The sequence below is a fragment of the Callospermophilus lateralis genome, chromosome 2, assembly GCF_048772815.1.
Source record: "Callospermophilus lateralis isolate mCalLat2 chromosome 2, mCalLat2.hap1, whole genome shotgun sequence".
Taxonomy (NCBI): Eukaryota; Metazoa; Chordata; class Mammalia; order Rodentia; family Sciuridae; genus Callospermophilus; species Callospermophilus lateralis.
This window is the reverse complement of record NC_135306.1, coordinates 193,971,298-193,986,438: the sequence shown is the minus strand read 5'-3', so window position 1 is coordinate 193,986,438 and position 15,141 is coordinate 193,971,298. Positions and strand designations below refer to the sequence as shown.

General features: G+C 35.1%; 1 protein-coding gene across 1 annotated transcript; it reads left to right on the top strand.

Moving 5' to 3' along the window:
• Positions 1–10,410: 10,410 nt before the first annotated feature.
• On the top strand, positions 10,411–11,346 carry LOC143391660 (olfactory receptor 4S2-like). Its single transcript, XM_076844419.2, has one exon. It carries the CDS (start codon positions 10,411–10,413, stop codon positions 11,344–11,346), a length of 936 nt encoding a protein of 311 aa, XP_076700534.2.
• Positions 11,347–15,141: the final 3,795 nt, after the last annotated feature.

Genomic DNA, 15,141 nt, shown 5'->3' with positions numbered 1-15,141 from the left:
AAAATATTACCAGATTCTTTGTTTGGAGTCTGTGTTACAAAGGGAAAAGATTAGGAATCTGAGAACTGAAATAGGGACACTTGTGTGGAGAAAAATGAGAACCATGCTCTCATAAATTAACTTGCATCCTTAAAGTTATCACAAGTAGCTTCCTCTCCCTTGACAGAGAGCAGTCTTCCCTTGCCCAACCACCATGATAGTACCTAACTGGAAGACCTTTCCATGGAATGATAGCTATTTATTTTCCTTGGGAGCATTCTCACATGCCCCTTATTGACTCCAAAAAGGCAAAGTTCCAGGAAGGTCCAAGCAGGAGAGCACCATCTTGTGCTAGGAAAATGATATAAACGAGAAATTTGCAAGATTTTGCTAATATGTGTAAATTTAAACCATGGTAACACTTCACTATGTGAATAGATATTGAAGGTAAATACAACTTGTGATTATATATGGCCCATTTAACTAATTGAGGCTAAACTCCTATTATAAAGGTAGGTAATTAAAAACCTTAATTTCACTTTTGACATGAAAATTCAAGTATTCTCAACTGAGGGAAGATTCAGAAGACTGTCCACATTCAGTAACAGTAGCCCTCAACAAAATGAAGTGCAGGTGGAAGAAATTCTTTCCTATAGCATTCTGAAAGTATTAGCAGTCTCAAAGTGATGAGAAGGTTAGAATCTATGACCAGAGAATGCCCTATTGTTTGTGTTTTTGATGAGAGCACAGAAGAAAGTTCCTTCAATAATGCAACAAAAATTTACTGGTGAAGAGAGTGTAAACATTTCTGAGACCTTTTGTAGTAAATACAGATAAAAGTGCTTCCATAAAACTGTGCTTCTAGGTAATTGTAGTGATGGGATTCTAGACTAGAAGGAAGCAACAGGTAATATCGGTTGGAGGTAAACTTTATACAGTTATCATGACCAAGACAAAAGTATGATCAATCATGTGCTTTTTCCCAAGTGGCTTTGTCAGAATGAGAAATAGCTCCTGAGGTTTCTAAGGTCAACTTGGGAAAACATATGAATGGGCATGCAACTGGTATTTTGAAGACATTGTTTAATGATACTGATAGATGGTAAAAACAGAAATATCAATAACTGCAATATGAAATTATGGTCTCTGAATGAGTTTTGGAGTTAAATGGATTTTAAAACCTAAGATCCAATGATTGAATGTTGGATCCTCTTGAGATAGAACTGAGCATAAAAATATCCTTTTCTTATTTCCCACAAAGGACCTCTTCTGCCAGTGCAATTAATATAATAGGGAAGGGGATACTAAGACTTATCAAGGGTTATTATGTGGGTACAGACTAATAGTGATACAAAAAGATTTAAAATGCTATCAGGTTCTCCATGTTACAGTAGAAGAATGTGGAAGCCAAGTGATAGAGATTTATGCTAAGCATATTACCATCTGACTCAACTAAGTTTAACTTAATTTACTTTTCTGATCTCTAAATAAACCTATAAATTTGTGCATGTTTATGAATTTATATACTGTGGAATAATATCCCTATGTTAGGAAGGAACAAGTGGACGTTCCTGAAGCGTTCTATAAATCAGAAGCAATGTGTCACACTGACAGATATTACAGAGAGTATTGCCAGTACCAAAGATGTAAATAAGGTAGAGGAAACGGTCTCTGTCATACATCTCTTTTATTAATCTGTTTGGTTCCTGCAAAATTCAAATACATTACAGAGGAAGAAGAGGGAGCTCCAGCCATAACTTCTTCACCTTGGTCTTTTACATTTGCTATGAACACCTAGATTTTGATGCTAGGTGAATGCATAGTTCTTCGTCTTCTTAAATAAGAAGAATAAACTCAGTTGATTTTATACAGCAAGTAGCAACAATACTAATTGATTGACTTGGGATGCCAGGAGGCTTTATAAATTTAACTACCTGTTATGAAAAGGATATTACAAAATCAACAAGTCATAAATTTTGGAGGATGACTGTCATAACTGGACCTCAGGTAGTCACAAAACAGGGTTTTAATGAACAAATGGATGGTTATGACACTTATGTCATCTATCTCTGTAAAATCAATGTTAAATTCCTGAATAATTAACTTATTTTCCCTTTGTATTGAGAAATAAGTGCCTTGAATAATGGGTAACTGTTGACTCATGGACAATAGAAAATGTGTGGGTTTGCTGACAAAGTGTCTGAAAGATATAAAGATCCAAAAAGGTGGACTGGGAAAGAGTTATAACAGAGCTATTGAAGCAGACACCAACTAGAAAGCAATACAAGAAAGTAGGATTTCAATATCCAGGTGATCAGAATAAATTTTGCTTTGATATGATCCAGACTAAGGATATCAGATGAGAGAACATGAATAAGTTATGTGTAGTCTCATCATTGCAGACTCCATATCAGAAACACTGATCTGCCTTCTGCCACTACTGAGTGTCTAACCTCTCAGTAATGCATTCCACATCTGAGCATTCCAGATGAAATCAATCCCTAGATATTAGTCTTTCACTTGGTAATAGGTTGATTATATCAGACCCTTTGAACACAAGGTTGAAACAGTTTTTCCTGACTCTGATTGATAAATACCTTAGATATAGGTTTTCCTTCTTGACTTTACAGTGCCTTAATCTATTTGTTGGCTTTTAAACTAGCTTATACATTGATAAAATATCCCGTAAGCATTGACAAGGACATGTTATTTATTTGTGTGCAAAGAAGATGTGAAAATATTCTAATGATATCACAATTCAGTTATCTTACCAGGTAACATTAGCCACTAGAATCATCCTGACAGAACAGAGGGAAACTTCTTAAGAGATCATCCTGAGATCCAAGGGTGTCAACGCTCCCAGAAATCCACTTTCATGATCTTCATTTTCACCAATATAATCTTGGGTTCTGGAAAGAACATTCCTGCTCAGGACACAGTGGAAACCACTGTAGTTGTGCTCTCATCCAAGCAAAGCAGCAGGAATAGACGTTGTGCTATTCTGGCTGAGGTACTTGATTCTGATCATTGTGAGCAGCCAGAGTTGCTACCTTCAATTAGAATCAGAATCACTACATTCAAAACACAAGAGAATTCAGTGGATTGTTTTAGTGCCTGTACACACAATGGTAAATGTAAGTTTAGGTGAACAATTGTAGCAATAAGACAATTAAGGGGCTTAACTCTTATAGATAAACTTTAGAGTTATCCCTCAAGGTTAACAAGTCAAATAACTAAAGTTCTGGCCAAGAGTGAGAGAGGGATCTATAAAGTATTGTGCAAAAGGGAGATATTCCATACCAGTTATGGTTTGCAGAATTATTGCAAAAATAGGAAATGCATCTCACTTCATTTAGTATGTACAAAGTTTAATTTTTTTAAAAAAAGTATATGGTAGACCATTGGGCACTTTCTTCTCTGCTCCCATAATTTTGGCAACCAGAACACTCCATGACCTTATAGATTTTCCAGGAGTATGCCGATGTCCTAAGGAGCAGCATTGAAGGACATATTTATCAGTACAAAATATATGCTGAATCTACTGCCTTTTAACCCATGTATTTAGCCCCCAAAATGTATAAAACTTGTACACACATTTGAAAATTCTGAATATATTTTTAAAATTTTATTATCTATAAATAAAAATTGAGAGCTTCTACTTTCAGGTGGGATGGCAGTACTAGTGGATGAAAAGTATGGATAACAGAAACTTGTCTTTAAAGGAATTCAAAGAGGGATTGACAGGCTCTACCTTTGTGTTTCTCAAGCACTGTATTTTTCATAACATTTCATTTCTGATTTAGAACCTGAAAAATTATGACTTTATAGTTCTAAGAAATATGTCACTATGTATCATGGGCCAAAAATGTCATCTGTGATAAAATAATGGAATTTATTATATAGACATAGAAAATAAAATAATATCTTTAGGAATCAGGGAAATGTAAGTCTAAACTACATTGTGATTTCATGTTTCTCCAATCAGACTGGCAATCATCAAGAATACAAATAAAAAAAGTTTTGAGAATGTGGGGGAGAAGTATCACCCATGTACTTTGTGGGTAGAACTGAAGATTAGAACAACCACTGTGGAAAGCAATAAAGAGATAGCTCAAAAGACTAGGGATAGAACCACCATATGATTCAGCTATCCCACTCTTTAGTATTTCTCCAAAAGAACTAAAATCAGCATGCTATAGTGATACAGCCACACCAATGTTTACAGCAGCACAACTCATTAGAGTCAAGATATGGAACCAGACCAGGTGCCCATAAATTAATAAGTATATTAAGAAAATGTGGTATATTTACACAATGGAGATGTACTCAGCCATAAAAAAGAATGAAATTGTGGTGTTTTCTAGTAATACAATTGAACTGAAAAATATCATACTAAGTGCAAAAACTCAGAAAGTCTAGGATCAAATGTTTTCCTCTCAAACAAGGAAGCTAAACCAAAATAAGGTTATAAATGGGGGCAGGGCATAAAAGCAGAAGGGAGATAAGTGCACCAGAGGAAGGGGAAGAGAGATGGGACAGGAAAAGAAAGGAATGTTGGAATCAAATTGTCCAAACCAGGCCACATACACAGTGAATTTTACACACACACACACACACACACACACACCTCACTAAATTTAAAAAATCTATGAATAGACCAGTAGAGTAGAGGAAGGTGGAAAAGGGGATAAATTATTGGGGACTGAAGTGGAGCAAATTAAATTCCATGCTTGTATAATTATGCCAAAATGAATCCCAATATAACCATAATTTATGAAAAACAACATAAACAAAATAATTTATATTCTTTGTTACTTTGCCATCATCAAATAATTAAAACTATTAAAATTTCTTACTAAATTATTTTGTAGTTGCTAATGAAGTGTTGTTACTATTGAATTTATAATATGAATGAACAATATAATTTGAAGAAAAATCTATAACATATATCTTCAATTTAATACAATATTAAATGAGAGTCTTAATTGTTCCTGACTGTAACAATACAATTAGAAATATAAACATGATTTTGAAATATTCAGAATGTTATTTTTTTTTAATTGCAAATCCACAAATATGTATTACTGCATGAACTCTCTCTCATCCAGTGAGGAGGTCCACAGAACAGGGTAGAGAAGACTGTGGCTGCAGAGTCATTAATCAAGACCAAGCAGGAAGCAGGTCTGATTTTATTGCACAGTTACCATGTATATATACTCAGACAGTAGCTAAGCAATTATAGGCAGCCACCAATACAATTTCTTGCCAACTGTCCTTGCAGGGACCAATTGAGGAGTGGGCCATGGAGCAAGTTCAGGGACTACAACATGTGGCCTCATGTCCATGGCTGTGCAGATGGGGTAAGCAGTATGCCACTCACATGCCTAGCATTTGAGGAGTGTCCTGCCACTCAGACGCCCATAATATAATGTAATTGCTTAGAAAACCATGTATACAAGTTCACATTACTCCCATAATGTATGCCATGAATGCAGTATTCCATGCACTTGTGCCCACAAATTATGACCTTGCTATAGATAAAGTGTGCTGGTACTTTCCAAGTTCACTGTACTCTAAGTGAAGCATCTAATTCAGGGATCAGGTTTAAATCTACCAGCCACCTTGCCTTATAACATTATCTCCTTGGGTATCTTTCAAAATACTAATGGCTTTTTAAAGACTTATTTAATGTTTTAATTGGTGCTTTTACTTTTGTTGATACAAATAGAGGTGACACACACTGTGGTATATTCATATACATATATAACATGATTTGGTCAGTTTCATTGTGTGTCTATTTGCCTGCACCTCCTCTGGTTGCATAACTTGGCTGTTGTGATTGGTGCAGGTACATTGATGTGCTGTATCACTATAGGATGCTTATTTTACTTCTTTTGATAAATACCAAGGAGTGGGGTTGCTGGGTCATGTGATGGTTCCACAACTAGTTCTTTTGAGGAATCTCCATTGTGCTTTTCAGAGTGGTTGTACTAATTCTCATTCCTAAAAAGAATGAGTGTGGGGTCTGGGGTTGTAGCTCAGAGGGAGAGCACTTGTCTTGCTCAAGTGAGTCACTGACTTTGATCCGTAGAACCACATATAAATAAATAAATGTAGAAATATTGAAGAGTTTTCCATATATTTGTTCACCATTTATATTAGTCCTTTTAAATTAATAATAAAATAGCCAACAATTAGCTAATTTTGTATTTTATTACATATACATATCTGTGACTGCTTTATACAAGAATCCTTTGTGGTAGGTACTATAGTCACTGTTTGACAAATGAGGAAACTAAGAACCAGAGAGATGTGAAACTTAATTAAGATTATGCAAAAATGACGTGATAGGCCATTTATTGGAAACCACATAATCTAACTCAAGCACACTCACTCACAATAATAACTTGCCTTCTTGCAAAAACAATAATCCCTTTTACTTTACAAAGGAACATAAATCTTATTTTCTGAAAAAATATTATCTTTGAAACTAAGGAACTTAAAATGATGCTGAAAATCAGAATGTTTTTTGTTTTGTTTTGTTTTTAAGAGGCTGTAATGAGGCAGGGTGAATACTGGTTTTCTGACTCTCTCTGTCAAGATTCTGTCCAATGTAGATTTTATTAACAAACTTGTTGCAGCAGAGATGAAAAAAATCCAGTAATAAGAGACTTTAAGTAAGGTGGCATTTTTATGTAGTGCACATACATCAGAGGCCCCAGTTTCCACACTCTACAGTTTGATCAATACTCTTCTTGGATCAGCTAGTTCAATGATGCAGTGCAAATGTCTATTCTGAAGCTTATAAATGATATAAAGAAACATGTCATTGTCTTTCATGGATCTTTGGACAAATTAGCATTCAGCTGACCTAGGGGTGCTTGGCTGAGTTTATATCCAGACTTCATAGTAAGGCTGGTGTATTCAAGGTAGCTTTTCCACTTTTGCATAAATAAAAAATATTATCTTTTTCTGTGTGTCAGATCACCTTCACAACTGATCACCATACAAGAAGTAGAAGCATCAGAACAACGAGCCAACAAGGCATTCCCTCTTATAAACTGCAAAGACTTTAATTCTGGAGACCCTGACATGTCATAAATATTTTCATTTCTCGTATTTTTTTTAATGAGAACACCATTGGCCTTTGGAGAAAGATGAAAGCTACGTTTATATATTACAATTGCTTAGAAATTCATTTACACAAGTTTACACTACTCCAATGGATAGTGCTACAGCCTCCAGTTAGAAGATAAAGGAAGAAATGTTTTCAGTTTGTTACACTAATAACTAAATTAATTGTTCCACCCACAAAATGAAAAGGATTGTTTTTTTTTTATTTGCTTGTTTGTTTGTTTGTTTTCAATATTGAGAGAGACAACCAAAATTATAATTTACTATCTTGTCTCAGGAAGGATGGAACTCTACAGGAATTGCAATCAGTCTTATAATCTTATATCTTGGAAATATAATGCTTTTGTGGGTTAGGCTTCTTTAGAATTGGAGAGCCTCAGTTCTCATGAATCTTGGTCATGTCCTTCACAGTAATCAACAGGAGTCACCATGAGCTCTTCCAATTGGTACTGGCTCAGGAACTTTTGTAATCAAAAGTTGTGTAAGTTTATGAAGCCACTGTTGCAAATCTGAATGGTCTCATATGTTCCACTTCCTGGCAGAGACTCCCGGATCTAACAACTGCTGCCTTGGTAGGGACATTAAAAATTTAATATCATGAATAGCCCCCAAACTCAAGATAGGGTCTGCTGGGGGAAGAAAAATAGACAAAAATGATGGGAAATAAAATAAAAGGAATAAGGCAAGAGTTAACCTTAATGATTTAAACTTAAAAACTAAAGAAATTATAGCCCATACTACAGTTCATCCCAGGTGTGTATCATAAATGCATTTTTCTCTCAGCTTTTTCTCTGAAAACTAGTATATATCCCTTTAAGAAGAAAAAAAAGTGAACCCCCAAAGTACCATCAAATCTCACCTTTCCTTTCTAAGAGAATTTATTAAAGAGTAGACTAATTCAACTTCAATCCACAAAAATGCATTTTAATACATTTTAAATGAAATATATACTATTGTATGTATATATCAAGAGTCATTACTTCAAAGAACAATATGCAATCCTAGAATTACTTATGCTTGATGAATTGCTTTGTAATTAAGGTTAACAGTCTAAATGTAAGAGTCAACTGAATTTAAAACGAAGCAAAGCCACTTTTAGTTTTAAAAATAATTGAAAAGAATTCAGTACATTACATCTCTCTTTAGATATGTGATTTGGTTTTAATTATGGTGAAAGGTTTTGGGGAAAACTTTCCCTAAGGTCATTACCATATTGCATCATTCCCTCTAGAATAACTATATAAGCAGAGGAAAAACATTTCTTATCAAAGATATTGCAGATCAGATGATTTCATTAGGTTAAAAAACCTTTAAGAAGGAACACTGACTTTCTTACAGGCTTTAAGTTTAGGTGATCAGATGTTCTCTGGAACTGATTATTCACAAAGCAATTCCTCTGGTGTCACCCTTATTTCAATTCGAATCTGCCCTCAAGGTATATCAGGAAGACACAGAAAAATAAAGACAAATACAAGCTCTGGAAAATACGGTGAGATTCTTTTCTTCTATAACTAATATACTATTTGGTAACATGGGGAATTTGGTGCATTGGCTATATTTTAACATCTCTAATATAGTTGGAAGAAACTATTCTAAGGAGTTATAGAGAAATTGAATTTAGATGATAAATAATAAAGTACATCTGTGCACAAACAATAGCTAGAGTATCATGGATGTGAATAAAAAATTTCAATCATTTCAAAGGACAGTGAGACTTTATCACATTAGAAATGATCAGAAAGGGGAGAATGGATTACATTGAGATAGGTCTTAATTTCAGAAGATGGAACAATTTTTCTAGGACTTTGTAGAATGAACAGAAGGGAACAGATCCCAGGATAATGTGTGAATGCTCATTTTCTTCTACAACAGAAGCAAGCAACATTATTCACAGCTGTTGAAAACTGCTATTATTTGAGTTATTGTAAACTTAATTGCCCTCTGTGGAGAGTACTACTCTTTTCTAAGGTCAGCAAGAAAAACAACAGGGAAAGGACCTGTGAAGCACAGGATGTGGCTGATTCTAAATCTGATTTGCAATATTGTCATTACTATTATTACCATAAGTGTTACTATTTGGTAATGCACAAAAGTAAGCAGACCTGTGATGACTATACTCTAGGATCTCTAGTACACAGATCTGATGAAACCTATAGTGGTCAAAAAGCTGACAATGCCTGACACATTATTCCTGCAAAAGGCTACCTGAGAGCACAGAGTTATTAGCAGTAGGAAGCAACAAGCCAGATAGATGTTAAGGGGATCAGATTGCAGGGGGAGATCTATAACTAGAAGAAACATTCATATCTGTGCCTTGAGTTAATAAAGAACCTTGAAGACTCCCAAATGAAAACTCCTCTGTATGCCTTTTCCACCAAAACATAAAAGTGATCTCACTAGTGTGTCTGAAATTCCAACATGGAAGGTTTATACACTTACATTAAACATAACGCATTTCCTAAACCCATAACAATAATCACTAAAGGACAACCTCTTCCTGGAATGTTATATTCACCCAAAATGGGAGAATTAAAATATTCTAGCATGAGATTTGAAAACTTGGAAGGACACATGAGGAATATTGTCACAAAAGAGCCACTCCTGCATTTTTGTTTTTTCCATATTTTTCAGTTTCAGGGAATTTGTTTTCAGTTACTACACAAAAGTTTACTAATAAATAAAGCCATAGTAAATCCTGGTAAGCCCTCAGACACTCCACATTGCAAGAGCTTGAGCCCAAACAGAGTCCATAAATTCACACACAGATATCTGAAATGAAGCCTGCAGAAGTCACCCAATCTGGACACTTGGGTGTATGTAGTGACCAGATGTGGCTGTATTCAGAAGAAATTATGTGGGCATGTTTGTATTTCCATCACCATAGCACAGGAAACCTTGCCTCCAGACAAAGGGTTGCTTTAAATCTCATTGTGTATCTTTTACAGAAAGAAAACTAACTAAATGTTTACCCAAAATGATATGTTAACCTTAGGAAAAGGTTAGGTATGTGAGAACCTTGGTTAGATGTGTTACTTCAGGAATTTGCTTTGTCTCTCTGTTCTCTGCTCCATCATGTGAAATGAATAACTCTGATATATATTATTGAAGTAAATTATGAGAAAAGAAAAACTAAAATTTATGTATTCATATCAATCTGCAGTCAGCACTCATTTTTCCATTTTTAACTGTGTGATCATTAATTTATCTTGAGTTTTAAATAAATGCTAATAGTCTTTCTGATGTCTTTCTTTCAGATAATTTAACTGTTTTGGTCACTTGGCCTACTTGATTCATTACATGGAAAAAATAAATAATGTAACTGAATTTATTTTCTGGGGCCTCTCTCAGAATCCAGAGGTTGAAGAAGTCTGCTTTGTGGTGTTCTTATTCTTTTACACAGTTATTCTTCTGGGAAACCTCCTCATCATGCTGACCATTTTCATGGGGAACCTTCTGAAGTCTCCCATGTATTTCTTCCTCAACTCCTTATCTTTTGTGGACATTTGTTTCTCTTCAGCTACAGCACCCAAGACGATTGTTGACCTGTTATCAAAGAACAAAACTATCTCATATGAGGGGTGCATATTGCAACTCTTTGGGGTGCATTTCTTTGGAAGCACTGAGATCTTCATTCTTATAGTAATGGCCTATGATCGTTATGTGGCCATCTGCAAACCCCTGCACTATATGACCATCATGGACAGGGAGAAGTGCAATAAAATGCTCCTGGGGACCTGGGTAAGTGGGTTCATCCACACTGTTATCCCCATATCTCTAGTAGTTCAGCTACCCTTCTGTGGACCCAATGAGATTGATCACTACTTCTGTGATGTCCGCCCTGTGCTCAAACTTGCCTGCACAGACACACATATTATCGGTGGAGTTGTGACAGCCAACAGTGGTACTGTCACTTTGGGGAGTTTTGTGGTCTTGCTCATCTCCTATACTACTATTCTGGTGTCTCTGAGGAAGCAGTCAGCAGAAGGAAGACGCAAAGCTCTGTCCACCTGTGGAGCCCACATTGCAGTGGTCATCATCTTTTTTGGTCCTTGTACTTTCACGTATATGCGCCCTGATGTTACATTTGCAGAAGATAAGATGGTGGCTGTATTTTACACCATTATCACTCCCATGCTAAATCCCATGATTTATACACTGAGAAATGCAGAAGTAAAGAATGCCATGAAAAAAATATGGATCAAGAAGATTTTCTGGGATGCCAACAGCAAATAGATGGAAATAATAATTTCAACTGGTTGATCTTAAATATGGTCAGTCTTAATTAATGCATCTATACAATGAATCAAATAATAACATCAAAGGATTTTCAGAAATAACAAATGAGAGAAAAACATATTGCACAGAATTAAGGTATTCTTTACCATGATCATTATATTTACTATTTAATAATCAGATAATGTTCTAAATATCCAAAGACACAGGAGTCGGAATATGCACAGAATCTCAATATCATCAGAGTAAGTGTCATTGTTTTCTCCAACTGCTCTTTTTGTTTGATCATTTTCTCTAAGTGATTACAAAATTACTATGAAATATATAAAATTATTTATGGCATTTAAAACTATTTTTGGTACAGATTAAAGAATCAACAATGCACAGATTGGGCGAATGAAAGAAGTCATAAAAATATCAAATCTTAGCTAATGAATTTCGATGTAAGTCTCACAAAACAGTGAAATCTCCACCTAGTAAAATTGGAATGGTAGCAAAGTTGTCTTCAGAAATTTAGAGATAAAATACAATCTTGAAAGATAAAAAAAATGCTTTCATCTGTTAGTCTTGGGTAAAAGTCTTCGCCATTCATAGGTTCGATTTTCTTTACACACATGCTACTGTCTCTGCCCTCCATCAACTGTACCATCTCACTAACTTGCTGCTTCTGATTCTAAACTTTGCTTGTCATCTGTACAAACTGTAAAGTAACTACCAGCCAAACTCAAGAAAATGAATTTTTAAAAAAAGCCACTAATGAGAACCAGGCTATTGTGACTCAATCACAAGTGAAAATACAACTTAATTAAATGCTGGAAACCATGATTCCTATAACATTTGAAACAAACATCTTTACTGAATACAGTGGGCCATTTGTCATTGACTGGACTAACACTATTTCCACTTCTGGGTCCCATAGAGATCCATACTGGACAGATATTCTTTTCTTAACATTAACTTTTATGTGCCCTGGTGGTATATTTCTCCTTCACCATGAGCCATGACCTGAGCATTATCCTTTATGATAAATAAACATATCAGTGCTTGTCTCTCTGCCATTGTTTCCTTGTCACATCCATAAATCTAATAGTGTAGATGCTGTCTCAATTTAGGTTTGTGTTTTGCTTGTGGTGGAGTATAAGCTTTACATATGGCAAAGATGTAAAGATGTGGTGCTCAAAAGTCATATGTGATGTGGTTGAATGCACAAAAATAAAGATGGAAATATTACAAATTTGCAAGACATCTGTATAAGTAGCTATAATGAAATATAAGAATTGCTTTAAAACTATGCATATCCATGGGAATTGCCCCTGAGAAACATTGAGAAACATGCACTGGGCTTCTATGTGCCTCTGTTAGATCAATTGTGAAATGAAAACTAGATTTGTGCTCTTGATGATTGTTGTTCATTAATGTCACCTTGTGGGGTTTTCTGGAAATATAACAAAATGTTCTACAAGCATTTGACTTATTTAAGCAGAAACATGAGCTATGCAGATCTCTGTATTTTTAACTATACTCTCTAGTTATTTTCATGCAGTCAATGGAACATCTGTATACTTAGATTAAAAAATCTGGGAATAGATGATTCTTGATGTGCTTTGAAAATAAGAGATGTATGCATGAATGGAATTCAAACAGCAACATCTGTTCTGCAAAAACTGAATTGAATTTAGAAAACTGGCCTATAAATATATGTTTTCCATTTGATAATTTTTTCTATACTAGTCTTTCCATTATGCCATAGAACTAGTGGAATAATACTGTGGGTGTATTTGTGATATCAGAATGCTGATGCCCCTGGAAAAAGATCAGTTTCCTAATTTGTGCTTTACCAAGATAAAGTAGAACACATGAAAGAGGACTCAAGTTTCCATTAGTGACTTATAAACATCCTTGTTCACAAAAGTTTCTGTGAGTCAATCCCCATCAGAGGAGCTCAGAGAGTCTTCTGTGATTCCTAAGAAGATGAATAAGAATCACAAGAACTCACTCTCCCCAGTCTAGTGAAAGCAACTGGTCAACAGAGCATTTGATTCTGTGGATTCAGGACCACTGTGTTGACCTCCACCTTGGAGTATGACAGCCTGGCTGTAACATAATTGCAGACGTGACTTTTGTTGTAAACTTCTTGGATGAAAAAAAAAATGGAAATCATTCTAATTTTTAAAATACTAAAGTTTTTCTTTCTATCTCTTCTATTCAGTGGCTATGCTCCTCTCCCCTGGAGCAGCACAAGCCAATGCAGACACTTTTCCAAGCAAGGCTCAGCGAAATATATAAGCATAGTTTTAATGTTCTTCCACATGCCATCCTTTTCTCAATTAAATACATCCAGAAATGAAAACAGTTATCACATGCAAGAGGATGTAGAATTAAAGTGCTTCATGTTTTCTGAGTGAGAATGCTTCCTTTTTCAGTGTTCTGTGGAGTCCAGTTCTTGTATGGTAAGCAGTTGTTCAGTGTGACTGGCAGAGTAAGAGAACATTGCTACTTTATGCATGAGAAAGTAAATCTACCTGGGGAAACCTGGGTCCACCTTGGAATCTGGAATTAAACACAGCCACATCAGACTAGAACATCTGAATCCCATCTTCCCAATGACACGTCAAAAGTATTAATTTTTTTTTCTTTTTTTGTTTGTTTGTTTGTTTAAATTAACCATGAGTTGTGGGATGGACTTTTGCATAACACCACCAACCTTGCTCTTTCAAGAATACTATTGTCCGAATATATAACCTCGAAAACACAGTGAGGTACCTTGAAAGAAATAATGTAAAAATTTAAGCTACAGATAATGGACATGACAGACAGAATGTTCTGGTTTCTATCCATTATATCCAGATATTAAACAGTTATGAATGGTGTGCACCTGTAATATCAACTACTTGTAAAGCCAAGGCAGGAGCATCACTAGTCTGAAGCCAACTTCTACAAGTTAATGAGACACTGTCTCAAAAAAAAATTTAAAAATTAAAGGGCTGGGAATGTAGCTCTGTGCTATTGCACCCCTGAGTTCTCTCATCAGTAATGAACATACACACACACACATACACAAACACACATATTTAAACCTAAGTACACAGCCTTCCTCTTTCTCACTATTTTTTTCCATGGATCATATAAATGAAGAATATAATACTAACAATGCCTGGGTCAATTCTCTTTTACCCTGATTTTTTTTAGATAAATTATGAGGATTAACAATAATAAATTAGAACCATATTGGAACTTACATTCCAATTTTCAGCAAGTTTTACTTGTTCTTATGCCTCAGTTTTATAGCAGTATAATTGACAAATTAAAATTATGTATATTCATAGTATATTATGTGATGATTCGATACATACATTCAATAGTGAAATAATTACCACAGTTGAACTGATTTATTTGTCCAACACCACATTCATTTTCCTTGTATGTCTGTGTGCATGTGTGTGTGTGTTGTGAGCTTGCTTCTTAATGTGATAGCCTTTCTTCTTTCCTAGGATGAGAATACCCACACGTGGTGAGGTCCTTTAGTTTGAAAGCTGAAACAAACCCCTGAATGTTATTTACATGCCTCACGCTTAGAGAGGAATAACTAATTGCACATCAGGAACATCCATTTTCTTATCTGTGCTCCTACCTAACTTAAGGCCATAAATCATGATGAGGAATCTTTTACCTTGCACATTTACAAAGAGCATCATTTGGAGAATTACAAAGACTTTTAACATGAGGGGGACAATGTAACCATGAAAATACTTTGCAAGTTTCAAGAAATGTGTTGACTTCATGGAGGCAGAGTGG

Bases quoted from the DNA above. Each gene is read 5' to 3' on its own strand.
- LOC143391660 (XM_076844419.2), top strand. From the start codon at position 10,411: ATGGAAAAAATAAATAATGTAACTGAATTTATTTTCTGGGGCCTCTCT.